This window comes from Varanus komodoensis, unplaced genomic scaffold, assembly GCF_004798865.1.
Source record: "Varanus komodoensis strain SLA01 unplaced genomic scaffold, ASM479886v1 scaffold26, whole genome shotgun sequence".
Taxonomy (NCBI): domain Eukaryota; kingdom Metazoa; phylum Chordata; class Lepidosauria; order Squamata; family Varanidae; genus Varanus; species Varanus komodoensis.
In genome coordinates, this window is record NW_025335684.1 from 8475231 (window position 1) to 8502015 (window position 26785).

A 26785-nucleotide genomic window follows, 5' to 3' on the forward strand; every position below is an offset into this window, starting at 1 on the left:
GACAAAAGAGGGTACAGGGAAGACCTCTCTTCCCAAAAACTATTGAGAAAATTTAGACGAAATAAGTTTCCGCTTCTCCCCACAAGGCGCTCCCCCGTTGTAAGGTTCCTGTGCTTTAAATGCCTGTGACAAGAATGCAATCAAACTAAGAGAGATGCAGGACGGAGGAACGCTTCTTCTGTTGAACTTCTGCCTGCCGCTCGGTTTTTACGGCGTGATGCCAGCCCTTCGCCAACCGGGTGCCCTCTAGATAAGGTTGCTACAGCGCCCTGCAGATGGGGTGGGCTCCTTCTCCCACGCTGGGGACGATAGGATTTGCAAACGACTCCCGCTATAGGCTTGGCCCGCTTGGAAGACGCGCGTGGGGCGCTTTCTTGCGGGCAACGCGGACCAAACGCGCTCCAGAAAACGCGGTCTCCGCTTCTTTCCTCCGCGGGCTGATCGGACGGCCGCTAGGAGGTGCTCGGCGCTGCACCTCTCCCGCGTCCGCTCGCCCGTGCAGTGGGACGGCCCTTGGCCGCGACCCCGCGGACGGGGGGCAGGGAGGCTGCGTCTCCGGAGGGGGCAGGCGGCGGCCGGCGCGGGGCACACCCACACCCGACGGCCATTTACTCCTCGGAGTAGCATTTACCACTCCGACAGGATCCGCACCATGAGCCACGCCGCGCCGCCCCCCGTTTTCCTGGGGGCCGAGGAAGTGGAGCGGTGCTTCCCCGCGCCCCGCCTGCTCGTCCCGGCGCTGGAGGCCGCCCTGGGCAACTTCTCCAAGGGACCCGAGGGAGGCGTCGTGCAGCCGGTGCGCGTCGTGGTGCCCATTCGGAAGCACCGCGGGTGAGAACCGGGGGAGCGACGGCAGGAGGGGGCCCTCGATGCTCGGGGGCCCTTATCTCCGGGGGACTCCCCGGTGATCATCGGGGGGGGGGCTTGTTAAGTTTGTTTGCTTTTTTAATTTAAAACATTTATATGCCTAGAGATGCCATGGGCAAAAGAGGCGGCATATAAATGTTATAACCAACCAAATAAATCAGACAGACAGACAGACAGACAGCCGCGCGCGCGCCTCGGCTCCGCCGCTTTCCACCCTCTCTGCCCTTGTGGGAATTTGGAGCAGCGGCATCCGCTGCGGGGCAGCGAAGACGGGACCTTGCGCCCCGATCCACGGCAGCGCAGCTCCTCCCGCACCTCAGAACAATTGCGCTGGAGCGCGGAGAGCCTTTTCCCGTCGCTGTCGCAAGCAGGTTCCCTTGCCTGTCCTAGCATTAGAAGCAGCAACGCGGGGCCCGTTGGAAAGCATGCGCGGCCGCGGCTCTGGAGGCGGAAGCCACGAGCTCTGTGCTCCGTCCTCGAAGTATGATCCAGGGTCACAACAGAGGGGTCCCCACGAGATCCTGAAATCCACGGTCCTAGCTCAGGTTTAGGCAGAACAAAAGCTTTGCAGCAGCAGCAGCAGCAGCAGCAGCAGCTGCACTTGGTTCTGGCTAAATATGCTTAGGATTGTGCCCGAAGTCCAGCACCTAAAATACTCAAGTGTTTGCATCCACTATCAGTCCCATTAAATTTATTTATTTATAAATTAAAAACTTTTCTATCCCGTCCCCTTACAGAACATCTTGGGACGTCTTACAGAAATAGGTCCATTCAGATGAATAGGATCTAAGTAATATTGGGAGAGATCTGATGGTTTCATGCATGAGCAATGTAATTTGGAAAATGGGGGTGATTGTGGCCACGATTTTATGAAGCCCCCATCCCCTCACCCAAACGCAGGGTTAGGATTGGCTGCTTGGTGCCAGGTTGGTCCTGACGAGATAAGAGATTCTTTACGGATTGGCTACTGCAAGGCAGTCTGTGTGGGGCAGCCTTTGAAGACTGTTTGGTAACTTCCGTGGGTGATGAATGCAGCGGCCTGGGTTGTCATCGCATTCCTGAGCCCTTTGGAGTGCAGGTTCTAGCCTTGAATAGGCCTGAGATCAAAGTTGTTTCATGGAATGCCTTTCCCTGCCCGTCCTCAGGCTGTCAACACAGACCCTTCTCATTTGCCTGGTTCCTACACTGGACAGTCACTGTACTGGACTGGTGAGTACAAAGGAGAAGGCCTTTTCCTTGGGGGCCCCGCAACTCTGGGATCGGCTTCGAACAGGGTTTGTCAGGCCTCCTTTTGCTGGTCTGCAGGAAAACACTGAAGTTCTGTGGCTTTTGCTGACTTTGGTATAATTTTTTGGCTACCGTGTTCATTGCCCCTCTCCATTTTTATAGCATTGATACAGTATCTCATTGAGTATTTGTGTATGACCGATTCCTATCCTTAAGTGTTGTTTCTTGTCTGTCACCTTGATAGGTTCCTACTCTTAAAGGCACCCTAAAAATAATTTTAAATAAGTACATGTATGAATGAGTTCTTTGCGCTTTAGGAGTGGTTGCTGATTAACTTCTCCTTACCCTGGCTGCCAACAGAGGTTGCTTGGACTTGAAGGGTCATTGCACCAACCTGTTTTTCTGCTTGCCAGCTTTTTAGGAGTCATGCCTGCTTACACTGCAAACGGTGACGCTCTGACAACCAAGCTGGTGACCTTTTACGAGCATCTGGATGACCCCGGGGTTCCTTCGCATCAAGCAACCGTGCTGTTGTTCGATCCAAGCAACGGCACCCTCAAAGCGGTCAGTCCGTTTGGTGTTTGCGTGATGCAAACACGCCTTGAACCAACCGAGCCTCTGAACGACTGCTGGGGAAATCAAATGGCATAGACTTTAGACCTGAGAAGATCACTGATCTTGGGACTGTCAGCTTGGATCTGGTTCAAATCTCAGTCTAAGCCAATGGTATCGAGCAAATGTCTTTTTCTCAGGCCTAATTTCGTCCTGCATTAGTCAACGTGTATCTCAACCGTACCACTGTAGGAGGGAACTGATGTGTTTATTTATAGCTTTTTTATAGATAAGAACACTCCCAAAAGCCCTTAGTCAGGTGTGGCAATGGCTTTGAGCGAACTTACACAGCCATCAGAAATGGGCATGATGTGCCCATCCTGTCTGTGGGGAACCACGTCTGCAGGGACTTCTAGGTGTGGGCTCTGCTATGAGGTAGTCCTACAGACCCCCTGAAGAAGGTGCCTTCCCACCGAGAAGGGCAATTAAGGGACTGGAGTAACGGCCCTTAGGTTACAACATCTGGGATCATTTAGCTTAGGAAAAAAGTGGGAGACATGATAAAGGTGTGCAAAATTATGTGGAATATAGGGAAAGGAGAAGATCCCCCCCCCCCGGCTTCTCTTAATATTAGGGGCAATGGAGTCATTCCATGAAGCGGATTGGTGGGAGAATCAGCATAGATTGAAAGGAAGGGTTTCTTCATAATGCGCATAATTAAACTATGGGATTATCTTCCTTAGGATGCCGTAATGGTTGCCATTCTGGATGGGTTTAAAACAGGCCTAGCCAAATGCATGGAGGAGAAGGCTGTCCATGGCTGGCAGTTCTGATATTTATTTATTAGATGTATATCCCAACTTTTTACTTTCCATTAAGAACATCAGTCTCCTCCTGCTGCTCTCAATCTTATCCCCACAACAACCACCCTGTGAGGTAGGTTGGGCTGAGAGTCTATGACTGGCCCAGAGTCACCCAGCTGGCTCCATGGCCGAGCAGGGACTAGAACCCAGATCGTCTGAGTCCCAGTCCCACGCTCTTAACCACTGCACCACACTGGCTCTCACTGATACCTATATGCTATCTCTAGTCTCAGAGACAGTATACCTGTATACACCCTTGCTGCTGGGGAACATGGGTAGGAGGGCCGTGCTGGGCTCCTTCCCTGCTTGTTGGATCCTGTGAGCAGCCTGGGCTAACGCAACCCTTGACTGATCCAGAAAAGCTCTTCTAATGCTTTTCTGTTCTTATTTTCCTGAGCAGCAAAGGGAGAGGGGAGGCACAGGTATCCCTGGACTTATAACCTTCCTCGACGTCCAGCTGGGTGGACTGCAAAACTATATGCCAGTTCGGGAAACCTGCTCTTAGCGGCTGAAGTAGTCTGACCGTAATTGACAGTAATCATAATGCGAGCAATCCCTATGGCAAGAGGCCTTCCTCCGTGCTCCCATCTTTTGTGCCTTGAAGGGGCATAGAATTCAGAAGCAGAAAACTGGTGCTGTAATCATTCTGGTTCACATGGGGAACAGCCTGTTTGCTGCTTGCCGTGGTCTTTTCATTCCGTGTGATGTTGCTCTTTTGCAAAGGTCATGGACGGGAGCGTCATTACAGCCAAGAGAACGGCCGCGGTTTCCGCCATCGCCACCAAGGTGGGTGTTTTCATGAAATGGCTACTAATGACTTGCAGTGATGCTGCCAAGCTTGGAAGAGCCTCTGGTCAAAGCCCCTCTCCATGCCTCTTCCCACCACCAGCTTCCTTTGCTGCTGCTGCTGCTCCTCCTCATCAGGGGTGTCGCTTGCTTGCTTGTTTGGCAGGCAGAGCATCTGGGTGCAAACAATCCGGGGAACTCCTGCATTGTCTTCTCTCCACCACTGTTTCGTGGGCCAGAATGAGGGCAGGCGACATGCAATGGTGATGTCTGTGTAAGCCGCCTGGAGACCTTTGGCTGCGGGGCAGTAAGACATGAAGGAAATAAATAAATAAAATAAAGTCCAGGGACAGCTCCAGACTGTTCTTGTTGGGGGCCCTTTCTGGAATGAGGGCCCCTAGCAAGTGCCCAGTCGTGCCTAACCTTGACGCTAGCCAGGACTGCAATAGTTGCCGTCGTGCGTTCAAAGCACCTGCATTCAGTCTGTGCTCTTTGAATGCCAAAGGTTTTCCTACTCCAGAGTTGAGTCACCCTTAGGTATGCTTTCTGTCTGGGATGAAAGAGACCCTTTAAATTCAGCTCTTCCCTTTGTAGGGTTCAATTCCACAGTCTTCTTGAAGAGGCATTCTACTTCAAACTGGGTCTTGTCAGCCCAGGCTGTTTGAGCTTGGCTCAAAGTCAGCCCTTTCCGCCAGTCTTTGAGCAGCTGAATTGCTGTCAAAGGGACTCTGCATGAATGGAGTGATTAGAGGTTGTCTTTTTTCCCACCCCCTTTGTTTTGTGGCACCCCTCTTCAAAGTGCTTGAATTTTTCTTTGAGGATCCTTTGAAAAGGGTACGAGATTCAAAGAGTTCATGGCCATGAAGAAAAAAACAAGAGCTGAGGCATTTTAGTTAATTTGCTACATTCAGCCTGGTGGGCACTGAGGGCTTTGTGCTCCGTGAGATCCAGATATTTGGAGCGTAAATTTTCCCAGCTCCACCAAGTCCCTGAATCCGTTTGAGTCATTGCATCATCGTTCTCCAGCTGTACCCTTCCAATAAGCAAGGCTACAGCAGGGGCGTAAAGCCTCAGTCCCACATGTCTCCGCCCACATTCCCTGGCCACACCCCTTTCCCTCCTATTTGGTGGTTTTCCTGCTTTGGTGGCACTTTCCCCCACTCAGAAAGGTTGAAATATCTCTTGTCTGGCTGAGTAACAGGCGCTTAAGGCTATAAACTCACAGATGTTGGCACGCTGGGCCTCATCTGTACTGATTTCTGTCCCACCTCTATTGCTTCTAGGTGGAATGTGCCCCTGACAGCTTCCCTGAAAGGGAATTTGGCTTTCCAGTAGAAGAGGTTCTGCCCCCTGGACTACAGCTTCCATCATCCTCAGCCAGCCTGTTGGCTGGGGATAGGGAGTGCTGCAGTCAGACACAACTGGAGGCTACCAGGTTGGGAGATTCTGTTCTAGATTTCTGGGCAGGCAAAGAATGTTTTTTAGGTAGCAAACCCAGGTTGTGCTTTATACCTCATTTATGCAGAGCAACCAAAATCTCATGGAATAGGGAGCAAAGCTTCTGATTCATCCACAACTCTTTCTTCAATAAAACAAACTAGGAAAACGTTTTGGGGTGGGAGTGGAAAAAAGAGGAAAAACGACTTCTGCCATGGTGAAAGAATTGTGAAGTCAACAGTGCATTGATTTTGGAACAGCTGTGAAACTGAACCCAACAGGGGCTCCTTTTGTTCAATTTTATTTTGTTCCAAAATGAATGTCATGATGTATTTTCTCTGTTTCTCACATACATACTCATTTGAGGGCGTAGGAGACTTATTTTTCTCTGGCAGCTGCAGATAACATTTCGATAGCTGTTCCTAGTCTCAGCCATGCAGTCTGCTGGGACTGCCTTGAATGCTGGACTGACTTGGCATTCTAGGCAAAATGGCAGCTGCCAGTGGGAGCTGCCATTTCTTTTCCCAGAAGGCCTCAGAAGCCCAGCTGTTCAGGCATTCTGGGAAAATCAAAACGGGGAAGGAGAAACAAAGGTAGGTTAAAAAAACCCTCCCAGGATATTACTAAGTGAAAAGTACATTTACCGTGATTTGAATGAATGAACGACCCAGGGAAAGAAGTATTGAATAACAAAAATGAATTGGGGGAACAAAGCTCCCTTGCATGCACAAGTCTGGATCAGTCTTTAGACTGAATACAGGAGGGATTAGGAAAACAATTCAGTTTGGTCCTGCAAACTTCAGAAAAGATTTCAAGTTGCACCAGCAACTACTGGGACAGAGATGAAATGACCATTTTTCTTTTAAAAAAATGCTAGCAGTAATTCAGATCTCTACTGCTAATTGGAACACCCACATCCCTTGTGAGAGCGGGGATAGAAGTAAAGGCAAATGTGGTTGTCTAATTAGCAAAGCTGGAGGTGAATGTGTGTGTTGTGCTGGGGAAGGAATCCACTGAAGCCAAATTGGACCGTGTCTGTGAGGGGCTAGCAACCGGGCACCCAGGCAGAAGGAAACAGCTGGGGTTCGAGAAGTACAAAAAATCTCAGAGGTGAGGGCCAAGAAGGAGAAGGAGCTCTGAGGTTGACAGAACTTGCTCATTTGAAAGGTGTGGAGGGGGAATGCAGACTAGAACTTTTTGATTTGTTGGGTTTGTTTTCAGCTGTTAAGGCCAGCGGATTCTGAAGTGCTCTGTATCCTGGGGAGCGGAGTTCAAGCCCGCAGCCACTATGAGATCTTCATGGAGATCTTCTCATTTAAGGAGGTAAGAAGCCCAGTTAAACCAGCAGAAGAGAAGACTTTTGAAACATGGCATTGCCAAAGCAATGACCTCTCCATAGAAAGCACTGGTGGATCTCCTTTTCCAGCCTTATCAATTCAAGGTTTTTATTTCCTGCTGGATTTTAATTTTTTTAAAAGGGATCAGCGATGCTGGCAGCTCGGTCGTCTTGGTCATTGTGTGCACTGTGGTGATGAAGATGGAGTAGCCAGACATGCCTTCTAAAGGGTGCATTATTAAGAATTTCACTGGCATGCCTCACCCCTTTCTCCAGCCACGCTTCCTTTCTTCATCTGGGTTTCCCTGGCTTCTCTGCAGTTCTTCTCCCATTCTTGAAGGCTGAAATTTCTTTCCCAAGGCTTAGTGAATGAAAGAAGTGCTATAGGCTAAAATGGGCTGGTGTTTGGCCCCACCCCTTTTGCTTTAGGCTCCACCCACCACAGAGATGCAGCCCCAGAGGGGTTGCCTGAAATGGATTTTGGACCTCGGGCGAAAAAGGTTCTGCATCCCGGTATGGATTGTGAATCTTGATGCCCGGATTTTACAGGTTGATAATCAGTGACCATTTCCCTTAAAGGTGAGGATTTGGAATCGCACCCAGGAAAATGCTGAGAAGTTTGCTCGCTCGGTTAATGGACCAGTGAGAGTCTGTTCTTCTGCTCAGGAGGCAGTTACAGGAGCAGATGTGATCGTTACAGTCACTATGGCAACAAAACCCATTTTATACGGAGAATGGGTAAAACCTGGGGCCCATATCAATGGTAAGGTAACTTTGAGTAATAGATTTTCTCTGGGTTTCATTAAATTGGAGTTACCATTAGCAAGCAGGATGCATTTGAGATAAGAAAGGCTGTTACTCTAAGAGAATAGGGTCCAAATGCACATGAGCTGTTCAGCAGTGGAACAGCCGGCTTCAAAAGGTGGTGGGGATTTCAGGCAGAAGTTGGTTAGCCATCTCTCAGGGGTACTGTAGCAGCAGGCTCCCTGCATTGGCTGAAACTTAGACGAGGGGACTTCTGGTGCCTCTTTCAGCTTTGTGATTCTGCAGTCTGACCTCCTCCTCTGCTAGGTGGGAAACCAGAAATTAAAAAAATACATATTTTTCAAGTCGAGTAGCCTTTCCCATCCTGCCTTCCTCCAGGTTTTTGGACTATAACTGCCGTTATCCCTGGCCATGGGGCATGATGGCTTAACTTCAGTGGAAGTATAGCCCAGAACATTGGGAGGGTGCTGAGCTGGAGAAGGCTGGAGTTTTTCTGCCCTTCCAAAAATGCTAAAACAGGGGAGGCAGTTTTTAATCAGAGTGGTCTGCATAGCCATCTGGGTGCCTGGTAGAGGCTTGAAATGGTGGATGGCACTGACTCCTTGGTCAGGATCAGGCCTGTGCCCACGAGGACAGCGATCCTTACTGTGGCTGAGCCATGGAACTGCTGGAAGCATGATCTGCCATGTCAGGCTTCTCCTCCAGGCCTGAGCTCTCCACAAGTTTTGGACATGTCCCAGCATGTCAGCTTTTAGCAGTGGTGACATTGCTCTGGCTTAATCTGGTTAAACGAGTGACCACTTAATATAGGCTCGGATGAACAGCCCAGCCCGCAATGCTAAACAAAACCTACCTCTCAGACACGCTTTAATTAACTTAGCTTCAAGATCTTGCTAAGGATTAGCTGATCTGGATTAACTGGATTTTTTCCCTTAAATTTTATTTTCTTAACATAAACAAGGACATAAGAAGGAATAGGAAACAAAGCAAACTAAGATAAAGGAAACTACAAAGAACAAAGTTGCCAAGGGAAATATAAACAAATACAACTTATACATTCAAACCCCCCAATTTATCCATCTTTCTATCTGGATTAACTGGTTTTAAAGGTCTGATCTGCTGATCTGCTTTAGGCATTAATTCTAGATGCACTTACTAAGGTCCAACTTAGATCATTTAGGATCACAAAATGACGTATTTTGCATTGAATAATAAGAATAGTTCCAAAGCTGTTACATGACCCATATTAACTTCTTAGTCTGGAGTTTATTCATGTGAATCCATCCTTCTGTTCTCTGTCAAATAGACCTTTGTTGGACAAAATTTGTATACTGCTTGTGGGCAGCGATGCATATATTCTGACCCAAGTGGCAAAGTTTGCCCTGGCTGAAAAGGGCAGTTTTATACTAATTGGATCTAATGGATCAAGATTATTGTATTTCGCCGCCCCACATGGAATGGATGTGTGATTTTAATTAGGCCATTGCAAATGTTACAGTTTTGCTATACTTTTTATGGTTTTCAATGGTTTATAACTTTTTGTATTTGATATTGGACTGTATTTTTACTGTATCTTATTCTTTTTCAAATTTGTGCTGGCCTATGGCTATGAGCAATAAAGCCCCCCCTTCAATTGTCACCCCTTTGAATCAGGCCAAGATTTATTTATTTTATTTATTGATTTGGGTATTTTTACTCTCTCCAATACCTGGCGGGCCTCTGGACGGCTTACAATAAGATCACATCTCTTATTGAAGTGTTCCTCTCTTTAAAGACTGACACATTCACACACGACTTTGTAGAGTCACCTTTCCTAACTGGTTCTTTCATGGGGAACCTCATTTATTATACTGTATTCCTTTTTTAGCCCAAGGGCCCGATTACATGTTAGAAAGACCTTGCAGGATCACATTCCAATGCAGAGAGGGGCAAAGGCAGTGGAATCTAACAGCCTCAGAAGGGAACTAGGCCTCTGCATTCGCTCATCTCTTTACATATTTTCCTAGTTCAGAGAAGCCTTTCCAATTTACTCCTGCTTCGTGTGCTCACAGAGACAGGAAGCAATTTGCTGAAGCTGGCAAACGGATGGCATAATGCAACAGCTCATCGAAGTCTGACCAATGTTTCCTCTTCATTGTCCTCCACGCCAGAAGCAGCACTCAAAGCACTTCTCATGTAGTGTCGAGGCGCAATGTGGAGAGTCAGGAGAGCACTGGTGTCCTTATTTGCCACGATACAGACACAGGCAAAAAAGCCTTTCCCAGTTCTTTCTTTCTTTCCCCAGTAAGCCAGCTCTTAATGCTTGGTTAGCGATTGGGATAAATACACAAGCCCCTCTTTGCTCTGCTGCTTCAGCATCTTTGTTTTTCATTTCAAAAGGAGCTTGATGGTGTGCGCGCTCCTTTGAATGAACCAAATCAAAACCTGCCTGCAATTTGAAGAGGCAAGTGCTCAGAGGCTTGTTTCAGTTTAAATAAGACGGTGCATTGTTCTTTTGCCTTTTAGCTTACCCTCACAGCACTCTTGTAAGGCAGCTGGGTTGAGAGGCAGGGACTGGCCTAGGGTCACCCAGGTTGCTTCATGCCCCTGGGAGAGGAGCTGCAGATGAACAGCTGAGCCCTCACTTTTCATGCAGAACATTCCCAGTGCAATCCGCAGCATTGCCAAGCAGGGCTGGGAAGGAACCTTGCCTAAAACCTGGAAAGCTGCAGCAAGTTGGCATCAACACTACTGGGCTAGATACCCCAGCAGTCTGGCTCGGTGCAAACCCATTTCTTCTGTTCCTGTGACTGTGCGTGGATCTTGAACCCATGTCTCTTGAGGCTTGCTTCAAGACTCTAATGCAGCTTCTGCCAAATGGGCGCCACCCAGATATATCCCTTAGCTCATTTCTATTTGTTCGTTTATATCCCACCGTTTTCTTGCAAGGACCCTAAGGCAGTTTACTGAATCTCCCTCCTCCTTCTCCCTGTTATCCTCACGACAACCTTGTGAGGTAGGTTAGGCTGAAAATCAGCATCTGGCCCAAAGCCACCCAGTGAGCTTCATGGCGGAGTGGGGACTCAGACCTGGATCTCCTGAATTCCAGTCACATTAACCATCATATCACACTAGCTGTCACTGTTGCATTTCTCTTGCCTGCACCTCTGTAGGATAGATCCCAGTTTTCCTATTTTGCAGAGCACGTCATTGAATCTAAGGCACAGTAAATTGCGCAAGGAGATCAGGCAAGGCTGCGGCCAGCTTGGGATGTGTCCAGCACTGCATTTGACCATACTGGCAATGTTCTGGAGGAATGTGTGATTCACAGCGCATTTTCAGCAGTATGCGATGAAACCGCTTAGCATGCCTCTCTTGGGAATCAGAGTCTTCCCTCCAATCATGTGTGTGTCTTTTTGTCGTGTAGCCATTGGGGCAAGCAGGCCGGACTGGCGGGAATTGGATGATGACGTTATGAAGAACTCCATGCTGTATGTTGATTCCAGAGAGGCTGCTCTATGTGAATCGGGGGACGTGATTTTATCAGGGGTAAGTGAGGAGGTCTTTCTTCTCTCCTCACCTCACTTTTCTTGTCAATACATTCCAGCTGAAATCCTGAAGTCTTTGTCCAGACTACATGGCTGTACTCTCTTCGACATCACTGGGCCACTGGCCAGAATTTACGCATCTAGAGTGGCAGTCATCTTTTAAAATTTCCCACAGCAGTGAAGTGCAGTTTCTCTCCTGAACACTGTGAGAAGTTAAAATGGCAAACCTATTAGTAGATACCACTTTAAATTTCCCACAATGCCCGGGAACAACAGTATGCCCAAGGATTGTGGGAAAATTAAAATAGGGGTTGGTGAACCCATCTGTTCGGTCCTGGGGACCTATGGCAGGCACTGGAACCAGTGACACTAGCCAAGGCACTGGGTTCCCTTGAGCCTCTTTCTTCCTTGTGACATGTGCCGCTTTGGCTTCATCAGCAATTATGTTGTTGTTGTTAGTCGCGAAGTCATGTCCGACCCATCGCGACCCCGTGGACAGCATTCCTCCAGGCCTTCCTGTCCTCCACCCCCCCCCTCCCTGGAGTCCACTTAAGCTCACAACAACTGCTTCAGTGACTCCATCCAGCCACCTCATCCTCTGCCGTCCCCTTCTTCTTTTGCCACCAATTGTTCCCAGAATTAGGCTCTTCTCCAGGGAGTCCTTCCTTCTCATTAGGTGGCCAAAGTATTTGAGTTTCATCTTCAGCATCTGGCCTTCTAAAGAGCAGTCAGGGTTGATCTCCTCTAGCACTGACCGGTTTGATCTCTTTGCGGTCCAAGGGACTCACAGGAGTCTCCGCCAGCGCCACGATTCAAAGGCCTCAATTCTTTGGCGCTCAGCTGTCCTTATGGTCCAGCTTTCACAGCCATTATTCTCACAGCTTAACCATCACAAGTAGAGGGAATGACAGATGACAATAACTTGTGTTTGCTTCACAGGCAACAATTTTTGCAGAGATGGGTGAGGTCTTGTTGGGAACAAAGCCAGCTCTGCGTGAGAAAACAACCGTGTTCAAATCACTGGGTAAGAATGACCCCCTTCTGTGCATAAATGGCAGTGCGGGACAATGCTTTATTATTTATCCCCTCGCATGGGAAAGCTGGCGATTATCTTCATGCTTTCTGGAGATATTTCCCCATAATTTCACATGGGAAATCAGAAGTAAGATTGAAGCAATTAACATGCATAGGGAAGCAAAACATGAACAAATATATTGCCCATCTTTCTAGGCTACTTTAATTCTGAACATAATGATTTCCTTCCAGATCCTAATTTATTTAGAGCTCAGTCTTATGCATGTCTAGACAAGAAAAAGTCCTGCAATTCCCAATTTATTTAGGACTCAGTCTTGTGCATGTTTAGACAGAAAAAGTCTTGTTGGGTACTCAAGCATACCTATGCTTGGCATAGGCCCGGACTGATTCTGAAGCGCTTATGTTTTATCTGTTGGATGCTGCTTATTCCTTTTCTTGATTTTAAACATGCTTGTAATTACTTTTAATGACTCCTTTGATCTAGTTTCTTTTTAATCATAGCCTTACTATTGCCAATTGTTTTCTACGATGGAAAGGTGGGTTGTAAGGCAATTAAATAAATGCATTTCTAGCATCCTCCTACAAATCTTTCAGAACCCATTTTAAAGCTCAGCCCTGGAGAGAGATCACAATGCTTGAACTGGATTCAGGGATAGTATTTCCTCCCTCCCTCCCTCCCTCCGTGTCTAAGAGAACAACTGGTAGTCCTGATGCAGCTTGTGTGGGAAAGAAGCAGAAGCTCATGACACTTTGGTCCATGGGGGGGGACGTTATCTTGCCTCTTGCTTCATTGAGGACTAGACGCAGAGAATGGAGCAGGGTCTGCTTCCACAGGTTGGCCCACAAGGACCTGCTTTCCAGCCTACTGACCATCTTTTTACCTCCCATTCCCAATTTGTCTGCACTGGAGAATTCCATTTTCCTTCACAGATCTTGCAAACTGGTCCCGCACAAACACGACCAGAAGCACTTTCTTCCTAAGAAATGTTTGCAAATTTCCAAATTTGTGATTGTGGTCAAAAATCCATATTTAAAAACAAACCTTTGAAATGCACTTCTTCTTTTTTTAAATGTGCATTTTCCCTATTTTAGCTAATGTGTGGAACATGTATAATTTTGAAAAATATGCAAAAAACCCTACTTTTCCATTTGTAAACAGGTTGTAAATGGGAATGAATTCAGACAGGAGACCATGTTTCAACAACAACCCACATTTTGACAACATATACTCAGTCCTTGCATGACTGAAGCAAATACATATTCCTCTCCTTTTCTCACTGCATCTATTTCTCTCCCCTCCACTGCCTTTGGGAAGGCCTCTTCATTCAGGGATAGAAACCTGCTTTTCAGGTTCCATCCCTGACTTCTCCAGTAAGGCTGGGAAAGACCCTGTTCTGAGACCCAGGAGAACTGCTCTAGTCTGCAAGGATGATATTGACCAAGTTGGACATACGTATGCCGTGCACACATGCAAATAGGACCAATGCTCTGCATGGACTGCAGAACTCTTGAAGGATGTCAGTGCAGTAGCAGAAATGGATTCCCGCAAACCTTGATTCCACTTAGTCCAGCGGTTCTGTCCTCTAAAACCCTGTTCTTTCATGCTGTTGGCTGAGACTTCAATTCTGTTGCTCGTTTCAGGAATGGCGATTGAAGACACAGTGGCAGCAAAGATGGTCTTTGATTCCTGGTCAGCTGGCAGCTGAAAGGCGATTTGTGGCTACCCTGAGCAGCCATGCAACGAGGCAACATTTAGACCGCTATTCTTCCCCAGCCCATTTGTCTTTTCGCTGTAGCACCTTGTTCGGTACTAGGGTGCTCTCCTAGGCCTACTCAGACAGAAAAAACTCTTGTCTCTCCCAGCATGGCTGGGACATGCAGCCAGCTGCAAGATGTTTTTTCTTAGGTAAACATGTATAGGGTTGCACAGTTGTATGCAGACGTAACTGGGAATACGTCCCACCGAACTCACTAGAGTTTACTTCTGAGTAGACATGATTAGGACTGCACAGAATCTTTTCCTGCTCTTTTTAACTAGGCTTTCTCTTGAAGACAAAACGAAATAGGCAAACCAAATTTGTATAACAAGAATAACAAATATTTTCTGTATATTTGGTAGCGATTGTAATCTTGTATTGTGCTCAGCGTGATATAAACAGGTACAGAGTTTTGTGGCTTTAGGAGGGTACATCTTTCTCTAACAGAGAAAGATTAACTTTGATGCCTTTGCTTTCACAGTGTTTAAACTGGAAAAATGCTTAGAAGTACCATTATTTGAAACCAACTTTTGAAGTGCCTGTTGATGGCCTTATTTCAGATCCAATCAAAGTTCTGTGGTAATTCTAAGGATCTGTGTATGTTTAAGTTTGCCACACCTTTTTAAAAGATTAAAACCTTTACTTCTCTCATACCACATGTGTTATCTGTTGCTTCTAAGCAGAACAAAAGTAGTCAGAATCATAATCATGATGTGATCAAGTCTTTTGCCTGCAAGGTGTTTATAACACAATAAAACTCTGCATTTCTTCTAAGGCCAGCATATACTTACTCTTTTTTAAACACACACACAAAAACAAAATACTCAACATAAATCAGTATTGGTAAAAAATTGGTGGCAAGAACTACTTTCTGTATTTTTCAGCAAAAATATAACGGACATTTACTTTTGGCCCAGATGTATTCCTGTTTACAGTAGCTGATTGGCAGATGTGTGGGCTAAAAAGCCTATAGGAATAGGCATGAGAAGAATCTTGTGTATTTGGGGACAAATGTATGGTAGTGCGTGACCTAGACCAACAGGGCTGGGAGAACAAGAAGAGGACAAGAACCTCTCCAGAGATGTAATACATGGCACTGCACACCACTCTTCTGATTAAACTCTTTTTGTTACTTGGAGGAAAGTACTTGTTGAATACAAATTGCTCCTTCTAAATGTAAATTCACGTGGTGAATGCAAAAAGGATTCTGTTGTGGGCACACGTTCTGTCAAGCCTCTGGTGTGCTTGTGGGAGGCGAATGGTGCTCTTTTTAATGATTCAGATTTGGAGGATGGAACTGCTTGCGAGACTTTGTGACCGGAAGCTGTGGCTTAAGGTCCTCGGACTCAGTCCAGGGAGGCAGTAGAAGAGATTAGCCCAAGGGGGGACACGGAGGTGAATCATACTGACCATGGGAACAATGGGGAGTTAGAGCCCATGGGAGAGGATGCTGAAACGGGAGATCTTCCTAATGGAGGCCAACCCTCCCCTTCAGAGGCGGACCCGATGGCTCAGTGCTCATACCAGTGAGAAGCCCAACTAGGGGTGCAATGGGAGAAGTGGTGGCGTGCCCGTTTCCACAGTGTGCTTCCTCCAGGGTTGGGGACCAGATGGGTTCATAAGGAGAATGCTAGAAAATTAGAATTTTTTTCTTACATTTAATTTAACAACATCCTCCCTGAGGTCAAAAAAGGAAAAAAAAGAATTAAGAGAACATATATGTATATCCATGTTTGGTAACACATTTAGATAATTTAAGAATGTTTTCAGCTGTAGAATGGGTGCATTCTATGGGGGTAGTTCATACGCATGAGGTGGATTTGCTTCTATTCCTTCATGTGACCTCTTTCCATCTACAAGATCACCTGGAGACAGTGGTGCCTTCAGGGCAGGAAGTCTAGAACCCTGCTCAAGGGCCCCCAGTGTGGCTTACCCCCATTTTGAAGTAAGTGATCATCACCTTAAATGCTTTGCCCCCTGTAATACCATCAAGTCCAGAGCCCAAAATCTGACCCACCTGGAAGAACCACCATTACCACCTGTGAGCCATCTCTGATGCAAAGAAAGATAAACATCTACCCCAGAGTCGCGTTTCTGAAACAGTTATGTCATTCCAAAGGTGCAGAAAGTTTGGACCTTTCCTTCAAAACACAAGAGCATTATGCAAAGAGCCCCAATAGAATAGCTTCATTAATTATAGTTCTGTATCTTCGGCCTTCCCAGGGCTTGCCAGTACCTGCTTTCTTCTGCCAATGGCATGGAGAATCTTCTTCCTTGGGCCCAACTGTATCTGTATGCTCCGCAGGTCATCGTCTGAACAAAGCATGAGAGCTTCTAAATCAATGTTTTCGCTCATCAAGATGGGAAGGAATTCATTCAGGTTCTGAGATGCTAAAAAGACCTCGAGTGGGGTGGTCTCCGTGTTGTCATCATCCCATCCAATTTCTTCTTCAATCCAAGATTCTTCAAGATTGTTTTCTTCCTCTTGGTCACCAACAGTTTCGGGCTCTTTCAACTGAAACAATTCTTCAGGTATTTTGACAGTACCTCCTTCTTTGCCAGGAAACACTGCATCAGTGCTTTGGCCTGTGGACAAATTGCTTCTGAATACAAGGTTGCCAAGACCAGGGCGATTGAAAATGGACCTCTGTGCCAGCTCATCGTCGTCGTCGTCATCATTGGAAAACCTGGCTCCTTTTTTAAAGTGATTTGTTAGTTCTTCCTCATCCTTTTCATGGAATACATCCATCACAGCCATTCGGCCTGCTGCACTGTCCTTCCCTTGGCCAGTGCTCCCTGCTCCTTGACTGTGCAAACTCTCCTCTTTCTTTTTTGCCTTCAGCTTGAAGGTATCTTTCAAATGTTTGGGCAATGCGTTTAGTGAGCCCGGTGTGAAGAAATTAGACACTTTTGCCTTCCTGCCAGTTCCCTTTGCAGAATGTACGGATCCCCCTTGGAAACTTCGAGCCATTTCATGTTCGTGTTTCTGTTGGCGTCTTTCACATTCCCGGATCTGCCTTTCTGCATCTCGCTGGGCCTGGGCCTTCAGCCTGGAGACCCTCTTGGGGTTCTTTACCTGCTTCTCAGTAGCAGCGTTGTCTAGAATTCGGACACATTCAAATTGATTCCTGCTGGCAGCCACGTCAAGGGGGGAATGCATGTCATTATCCAGGGCAAAGACATTAGCGCCAAAATTGATTAAGAAGGAAATGCAGTGGGCATGGCCATTGGAGGCTGCGTGATGCAGAGGGGTGTTCCCCCAAATGTCACATTTATCTGGATCACCTCTGGAGAAAAAAACAAAAACAGATAGAAGAGCTCAGCTCACACAAAGAAGAGTCATGTGTCAAGGCCATGTTCTCTTCCTCCTTCCAGGCAGGCCCAGCCTTTCTAACTCAAAGTTTGATTATGTTCATACAAGCCGGTCAGTTTGTCTTAAAAGAATAAGTTAGGAAAAAAATTACACTTATTAGGAGGGAGAGTATATTATATATTCCTATTTTCCTACCCAGCCCTTAAGATAATCTGCTGAGGTCTTTCTTAAGGACCTTACCCCCTCCCAAAAAAAAGAAGTAAGGGGGTGGTGACCAAAAGAAGGGCCTTTTCAGTAGCAGCACCCTGTCTTCGGAACATGCTTCTCAAAGAGATGCTCCTGGCGCCATCTTTGTTCTCTTTGTGGCACCAGATGGAAACCTTTTTATTTTCCAGCTATTTTAATAGATAAGAGTTATTTCAATATTGTTTTTGTAATTAGTGCTGCTATGCCATGTCCCATTTTATTCTAGCTGCTGTGAGTTGCTGATCTCATATTGGTTTTTATTGCTTATTGTTTTATTTAAATATGATTATTTCACTGGTTGTTTATATGTCTTAAATTTGTAAACCACCTAGATAGCCTATCTATAGGGCAGTAAAGAAGGGCAACAGATAAATGTACTGCAGAAATCAATAAGAAGCAAACAAGGATGGTTAGAATATTCACCAATGAAGAAGTGCAACCTAGTGGTAAGAAGATAATTTCAAGAGGGATATACCTCCTGCCTTCTAAACTCAAATTACCAATAACTGGCTTAAAGGCAGGTCCTCTTGCTTTGGTGCGTCCCGGCATTTCTCAGCTGGTCCCCCTTCTTTCGCTGATGCAGGATCCTGGAATTAGTGATGCCTGCCTTCCCTTGCTCATTACCAGGTTCACTGGGGAAGGTTCCCAACTACCACCTAGCTATTTTCAGAGTCCACTCATCTTGGCATCTTAGCTGTAGATTCTAGCCCTTCTTCCTTGTCTGACTCAGCATCTGTTCCCACAACCTTGAAGGACCTTTTGCAGGATCACAGTTGCAATCTCTGCACCATGACAGAGCACACCAAGGGTCCAGCCAGGGGCTGCCCACAAGGAAATCTTGCTCTGGGACTCCCTTGGACTTCTGCAGGGACCTAGTTTATATATAAAGGGTGTTTTCAAGCAAAGTGTTTACCGTATGCAGTCACACTGCCTCATTACAATTTTTGCAGAAGTGCTGGATGATGCCATCTCCCATTTATAGTCTTCCTGTGATTTCCCCCCAACTTCTTCTCTTTTTTTCAATACCAGAAAAATACGTTAAGGAAAAAGGGAAGTATATCTGTGCAATGCCTTTGGAATATTAGCTCTAGCAGTCCTCTGTCTGGAAGTACCCAAAGGCAGTAGGATGTAGTGACAGAATCCAGATTTGGTAGAACAACTTGTATAACTTCAAACTCCAGGTGGGTGCACTGTTTTTGCATTTTTCCCTGAAAGTAAAAATCTGGTGTATCATGCAAACATACTCCTTGGTGTGCTGTTTTTCTACATGCCATTATGTATATGCGCTATCAATCTACAGGAACATATAGAAGTCACCTGCAGTCTGGAAATGGTATGGTCCTTTCAGCTGCCTCAGGACTCTACCATCTAATTCCCACTAATTCTCATGCCATTCTGGATCAAACCACCTGTTATGGTAATTGTGTAGTGTGTAGATGAGCCTTATTTGTAGATGAGTTTCGGCGAATGGGGCGGCATAAAATGTTTTAATAAAATAATAAATAATAATAATAAATAAATATTTTCCACTCAAAAGTAAGTGTGTGTGGCCCCTATTCAATTACCAGGCTAGTGCAAAATTGTAAGGCTGCTTTTGACTCTGATCTTCCTTTCTGGGGAAAATAGCAAGTACAGAGGGAATCTCCACATTTCAGGGAGAATAAAGAGCCCCCCAAACCTACCAACATGCTGAGCTCCTGATCAGCCTTCCACAGCTATTCCATTTCATTACATTTATATCTTCAGAGAACAAGACTCATGGCATGATTCCTCTTTTAGCAACATGGTCAGACTTATGTTAAGCATTTCTTCTTCTGAACGTAAATCATCCAAACCTTGGATTTCAGCTGCTTTCAGACCTGTATCCATGGTAGCCTTTGCATGGTTAGTAATAGGAAGCTCATTCCATTTCAGTAATATAGTCTATATACTGTTTTTATACTGAATTCTGACAGAATTCATCTTTTCCTCCCAGGTCCTTCTTGGTTCTCAAACTGTTTGCTTCTGAGATGTTTTACAACAATAGCAATACAAATAAAGCATTATTTAACTTTCAACTGATTGCCAGAGACTTGGAAGCTGTGGCTACCTGCAAATTACCAAGCAGTTGCAAGCTTTTCTTTCTTTCTTTCTTTCTTTCTTTTTTCAATTGTGTATTTTCTTTTGGTGGAAGGCTGCAAAGAAAGGCAGTTGTTTTACGAACTCACACTCATGCCCCAGCTGTATGTAAGCATTATAAAGAAAGGGCCATTTTGTTGATTCCCTTGTACTGCATTTTCTCAGTGTCAAAAAACAGAGAACCCCAAGCAGAAGATAAAGATTCAAATACTCCATTGGCGTGATGTTCCCATGGGCTAACCTTGGTTTCTCATCCTAACCTACCACACAGGGATGTTGTGAGGCTGTGCTACTCTCCTTGGAAGGAAGGGGAAGAAGGGGACACATGGCGAAAGGAGTGGTGGCAAGTTTCAAATGCAAGGGCAAGTCTGCTTTTTCAAGTGTTCCTATTTTAAAACTCCAAAAGCCTGACTTCTTTTGTGGAACCAGCTGGGGAAAATGGAGTTCTTACCACAGGGTTCTTACCAACCCTGGATTCATTAGTGGCTCTGAATCCTGGACAACAAAACACCTGAGTTGAATGCAGATTTTTTTCTCCCTCACTACTCTCTCTCTCACTCTCTGGAGAGCAATTTTAAGAGCAAAAATCAACTCCTGAGGAAACATTTCAGTATTCTTCCCTACTGCTTTGATAAAATTTGGATGCTCACCTCTCCACTGCTCACAGCTATGTTAAAGCAAAAATAGAGCTAAGATAAAATTCACAAGGGCTGCTCTTTTGCTGCTTGTATATGACACGAATCCCCATCATGTCTTGATATAAGGCGTGCAGAAAGCTGGTCAAGTTATTTTGGCACCAGCACCAGAAAATCCCACAAGAACATCTTTTCCTCTTTGAGACTAAATATGCAACGATAACATACGTTAATAGACAAGTATTGGCAACCTTTTATGACACTGTGCCTCAGGCAATTACTTCCCTCTGACGTGGCGGTTTAACTGAAGTAGGCCTTTGGGATTAAGGCAGAGAGGTTGGGACACACTAGAGACTGAGGGCCTCGGTTTAATCTTAAAATTTTCAAATTGCTAGCCCCTAGCTGATTGTAGGTCACAAAAATGGATACATTTGCTTGTCTACAAGGCCTCACTGCATGTTTGGTTGTTTTTGCTGCAACAGATTAATGCAGCTACATGAGGGAATGAGAGAGAAATAGACTGGGACTCTTTAAAGTGTTTTTTTCCCCCAGTCCCATGAAAAGTGTGATTATTTTAAATGTCTGCACAGTTGTGGAGACACAGCTGTGGGTACTTTGCTTCCTCCCCTTGAGCAGACAGGCAGGGAAAATCAGGGCCCACTCAGAATAAAACACACTTGCTAAAGACAGTGATTTCTCCTATGTATGCTGAAACAGGGTTACAATCCTCATTGTTTTATTAACAAAAAGTGCCTAAAATATATTAGTTTCTGTACAGGAATAAAATGCGTGGTTCATAATTGCAAGCTTATGAAATCCAGAAAAGTCTTTCATCAAGCAACATGGGACTCCTTTTAAATGTTTTAATGTTTATATTGCTCTTTAGCTTTTCTCTCTCTCAGGGCACACCTGTACTGCTTCTTAGACAGGCTCTGTGAAAAATTAGGGAACATAAAGAGGAAGCCTTCCAAGTATCTGAAAGGATTTTTGTCAGCAGGCCCAATGTTGGGTTGTGAGTTGTTTGCTGCTGTGTGATCATGCCCACCCTTGCCTGTTCACTGCCTCGGTGGGAAGAACCAGGCTTGATGTTTCTTTGCTAGCTGTCTAGGATTGATTTTCTCACTGGGGAAGGAGGCTGTAACTGCAGGATAAGCAATTATACTTTACATTGCCTGTGTAAAGGTCACTTTTACAGGCAATAAAATACAGCATATGAAACTGCACACCACACCTAAACACCAGAAAAGAAAAAACAGTATTCTGATCTAATGATTGTTTTAACTTCCAAAGACTTTCCCCCTCATGTTTTTCTTCAGGGCTGCCCAGAGGGTGTATCGTGTCTGGGTCAAGTGAGTTGTTGAAAGGCCCTTCTTTGACCCCCTACACAGACTTGTGGGTTTGTGGACAAGGTGGGACGCACCACATGGAAGGATTTTTGCACGTATGGGCCACATGCAAGCATTGACTATTCCACTTCACACATCCCTTTGTACCATGTTTAGTTTCTCATGGTTGGGGATGAACCTCATTATGTCATTTTCCACTTTTATGCACCATTTCTCCTTAAACCCAGAGAGGTCCGCCTGGCGCCGTTGCTATTTGTTTTTCGGCGCCAGGCTAAGACCTTTTTATTTAAAACTTATTTTAATTGTTAAATTATTGAATTAATTAGGATTTTAAAATTAGCCGAGAATGCACCGGGGGTTTTTAAATGTTTTTTTCTTTTAAATTGTTATATTACTATTATTTATGTATGTTTTTATGTATTCTTTGTGAGCCACCCTGAGGCTTTGTTGCAATGGGGGCGGCATAGAAATGTTTTAAATACATAAAATAAATAAATGAAAATGCTAAGAATTCTGGTCATTCCTTGAGACAGGAGCTGCTTTGCTTTGCAAGGGCCCCAGATAGAAATTCATAGTCCCCCATTTCCATGGGTCTTCTTTTTCAGTATGATTCAGCCTCACCTCTGTTTCAGTCCCTTCATTTCCCTTCCACCACACCACAAACAGTGCATTTTACATCAGCTGTGGGACAGCTCAGAAAAGAAAATAAAGAAATTTTGCTCAGAGTGGTGTTTTAAATGGATTTGCTAGCAGCCAAAGCATGGTACCTCACAAACAAAAAAACCAACAGTGGATGCAGTTATGGGTTCCCCATCATTTTTTTACAGGGGTTGCCCAGGAGCTGAAGAGGGGGGACTCCCCATTCTGCCCCCAACAGCTGACCATAGATAGTCAGCTGAATCCTGCTTCAACAGTGTTGATGGAACAGCATCTTCCATCACATCAGAGGGCAGCAGGGTAATTTAAGGGGGCACATGATTCTGTCCTGCAACATGGTCAAAACCATGGGCCCACCAGTTATTGGAGGCAGTCATCTTCCTCATGGCAGGACCTTGGTTTTCCACTCCATATTGATTTTTCTCCCTGATTCTGAATGATTCAGCATGGAACTGAATCGCCATTCAATCCCCACTCAGACAACCCATCTCTGTAAAACCTTCTGATGACGGAAGATCTGCTGAAGACCAGTTCAAACCCTGGCAGAGTTTTCAACCAGATTTGGCTGAAAACACATAAATGCAGGCTGGAATGCAGTAGAAGGGAAAGAATATTGTATGAGCCCAACTAGGATAAGATAAAACTCATACATTGCAGAAGTTAACTGTTATTTCTTAACTGGGGATTCTTCCACATGCAAAGCTCCTAAATCTATCTTTCCACAGGCTCTGTGCAGCTATTCTTTCTTTCCCTCCTTGTGTTTTGTGTCTTGTGTTTGGTTGGTTGGTTTTTGTGGGAGGATAAGGGAAAAGGTTAGAAAAATCTGTGGGGTAATAAAGGAGGGTTACAAGTATAAAATGACAGGGTTGGGAAACACAGTAATATTCATTGAAAGAGGCAGGGCAATTTCAGGATAAGAAACCTTCTCTCATTTCAGTTATAGCTGCTTCCAAGAAAAAAAAAAGACTATGGTTAAAACAGTTTCCCAAAATATAAGCAAATCAATTTTCTTTATACATCCAGAGAAACTTTTAAGTGTTCTGAATTCTTTTGACCCACAATCTTTTCCTTTGCTTGTGTAGTATTCAATTGACTCTTCAGAATGTGGAAGGAAAGAAAGCAGGCAGATGGGCTGCGGTATACAGATTCTTACCAAACTTATTTTGTTTCCATCAACAGATGGGATAACTTTCAAAACATGGATTCATGAAGAGGGGAGACCCCTTTGAGAAGAAATATGGACCCTATATGAACCAAGGGCCTTGGTGAACCAATATGACTAAAGGGCCTTATAGGCTCTTTCCAACACTACTATTCTATTCCTTACGAGGGCAAAGTCTAATCAATATAAGAGTTATATTTATCATGTAAAAGCAATCTTGGTTATTTCTACCTAGATTTTCCTTATTCCTGCCAATGTCAGAACAGTTCTAAAATCAGAACATTTACAAGATTAATTAATGGCACATTTTCATTCCATGAGCACCATGACTAGTCTATTTTTGGCTGCAAAAGCATTATGGTACATATCTCAGCCTACTGGACTTACCCTCGTCTGCAAATAATTTCGAGAGCTTCTAGGTTGCCATGATAAGCTACCACCTGAGCAGGTGTCATCCCGTCCACATCCGAAGAGTTAAGATCTTTTCTGGTTGCTTCTTTCAGTAATTCCAGATTGCCATCAGCAGCTGCCTGGTGGTACCGGGTGGACATTTTCCCCCTTGGTATTGTCTGGATGAGAAAGAATCACACACTGTGTAGCAGTCGATTTCAAAGGCTGCTCACTCCTGAAGGAGTGGAAAGTTAATTAATAATCTCAGACAGCAGCAGCAGCTTCTACAAGGCAGAAATGAGGAAGCAAAGGTCACTCCTGGGACTCTATTTGCATGGGAACATCTTACATTACACGAATCAACAAGACTGACTATAAATTTATATATTATAAATAGATGTTTAGGACATCAACGATGCCAATGAAATCCATTTCAGTTCCAGGTTGCAACACAACAAAACTGATCTATACAAGATACTCAACAATGACAGGGCAAGATGCTTTTATTGTGGCAAAAAGTTAAATAAACAAAATTGGTAAAGTCAAAAGGTAGGAGGACTATGTCTGGAAGACACTGCGTTGTACGTTGTACTTTTAACTGGAGATAATGATGGTTTGAACTCAGGATCTTCTCTGAGCAAAGGTATATGCTCTTAGATTAAATTCTGGTATCTCCATTAAGAGACTTTGGGAACAATCCTATTGTGTTTTCATCACTTAGGGGCTTCTGAGCTTCTGTCACAGCTTTTGGTTCTGTCACAGAAAACCAGTACATTTTTGCTTAATATTAGGATTTAAAGGACATATCAAGATTCAACCCCCCCACCCCCTTTGTCCCCCTTCAGAGATTAATTAGGTGATCAACTGGATTCAGCAGGAGTAAGGAGAAGGTGGTGCTCATGTTGCTGGACTACAGTTCCCATCACCCCTCACTATTGGCTATGTTGGCTCTGGTTAATGGGGGTTGCAGTCCAATGACAACTTGAGGGGACTTGTTCCCCTGAGATATGAGAATATTGGTCCCTATATAGGTCCCAAATATGAAATATTGACACCAGTTCCATTAAAATACTAACCTTTGCAGTAAAGTCCTTTTAAGAATTAAAAGGTATAGCACAACTTTATATTTCTATTGGGATTGTCTTTTGTTTTGATAAAGGTTGGATGGCATTCATCTGGTTTTTAATTATTTCCTGCACATAGTCATTAGCTACAGTTCATATCTGACACACTGACCCTTTGTCTAGTCATAATTGTAGAGACAAAGCAGCTGCTGCAATCACAATTTTGAGGAGAGACAGAAACACGGTGGCTAAATGCAACAGCAGTGAGTTACTTCCCAAATTTCTCTGGTGATTTGCAGTTGATTTCCATTCTTATTTGACCCCCAGTAGTTTTAATGAGAGCAAGCCAAGTTGCAAGCCAACTAGCCTTGTGCTAATTGCTTATCTCGAAGCCTCACTGTTCCTGATCTGTAAAACAGGGGTACTAATCGGTTGCTTTTCACCAGGTCCTGGTTCAGCTCTTTTGGCTGGCAACAAAATGTTGCAGGAGATCGCTCCCGTTCACAGTTCTAGCCAGCCTTGCTGTCTTCCCTTTTCTTTTTTGAGGTTGTCATAAGTCTGGTGATTGTGTGGATGGTGTCATTTTGAGTACGTATTTATTCAGTTTCTGTTCCTATTATGTAAGAACCCATACCTGGAGAATGAGTCCACTCCTGAATGTTTAGTTCACCTAAGTATGGTAATTTCTTGACTTTCACGAGCCACCATTGGGCACGTGGCTTCATATCCCACATCACAATCCTATTGGCAATGGTTGGTGTACTTCAAGGACACTAATCAAAAGTTAATTCAGTTCTGTGTGACCCTGAAATTCTGGCTGCATGTAGGAGCACCAGTACGCCAGGCCATGGATGGAGAACCTCTGGCCAAGGGGTCAGATCTGGCCTGCTGCCCTGTCCAAATGGCATCCCCAGTTGGTTCCCCTTTGTCCCCAGCCACTGATGGTTTGTGATTTCCTGGCATTAGTGTATTTTCCCCATTCCAAAGCTCCCCTAAGACTCAGTTACTAGCAACAAGAGCTTTAAGTTTCAACATAGTTTTTGTTCTTTTGGCCCTGTTCCTATTGTCTTCAGCCCCACCTAGTGATGGAAGGCAGCCGCAAGAACTTCTCCAAGATGAAATGCCCCACTCAGACTGAAAGAGGTCCCCCATGTCTGCTCTAGACTCAGCCTTCCCAACCCTACCAGTCCAGTCTCCCGCAGGCATTGGCCATGATGGCTGGGGATGATGGAAGCTGCAGCCCAATACAATTGGAAGACACCCGGGTGAAAAAGACCACCCTTGTTAGATCACTATGTTGGGTTATATCCCATCACAATACTGATTTTTGTCACTGTACAGAAGTTCTGGGGGTTAAACCTGGCAGAAAAAAAAACTTGAATGACTGTGTAGGCTGCTTTATTATTACATTGATATCTCACCCTTTTTCCCCCTTATAAGCAATGCCTCCTCGTCTCCATTTTTTACCTCACAACAACCCTGTGAGGTAGGTCAGACTCAGAGTTTGCTGTTGAGTTTCATGGCCAAGTGAGGAAAGTGGATCTCCTGAGTCCAGTCCAAATTCTAACCACAGCATCACATTGGCTCCCTTTGGAAAGAAAAAAAGCTGTCTTGATACCCTAAGTCTTGCAGCAAGCAAATGGTGCACTTCTCAGCCACCAAAATAAAATGGAAATTGTGTTGGATTACATCCTATGTTACA

The 26785-nt window shown here is 45.0% G+C and overlaps 2 protein-coding genes across 3 annotated transcripts; one reads left to right on the forward strand and one right to left on the reverse strand.

The window, feature by feature from the left end:
• The first annotated feature begins 564 nt into the window (after window positions 1–564).
• Window positions 565–14805, forward strand: CRYM (crystallin mu). 2 transcript variants are annotated; one of them, XM_044433828.1, is made up of 8 exons: window positions 565–831; window positions 2508–2658; window positions 4233–4295; window positions 6954–7055; window positions 7648–7831; window positions 11240–11361; window positions 12300–12384; window positions 14037–14805. In XM_044433828.1, the coding sequence occupies exons 1-8, from the start codon at window positions 653–655 to the stop codon at window positions 14099–14101; spliced, it is 951 nt and encodes a 316-aa protein (XP_044289763.1). In that variant the 5' UTR covers window positions 565–652; the 3' UTR covers window positions 14102–14805. The 2 variants fall into 2 exon arrangements, with proteins under 2 accessions (XP_044289763.1, XP_044289764.1); XM_044433829.1 differs by lacking the exon at window positions 565–831 and adding an exon at window positions 2058–2076.
• A 1541-nt stretch (window positions 14806–16346) lies between these two features.
• Window positions 16347–24180, reverse strand: ANKS4B (ankyrin repeat and sterile alpha motif domain containing 4B). The gene is made up of 2 exons (XM_044433737.1): window positions 24017–24180; window positions 16347–17439 (listed from the first exon to the last, which is right to left on the reverse strand). The coding sequence occupies exons 1-2, from the start codon at window positions 24178–24180 to the stop codon at window positions 16347–16349; spliced, it is 1257 nt and encodes a 418-aa protein (XP_044289672.1).
• Window positions 24181–26785: the final 2605 nt, after the last annotated feature.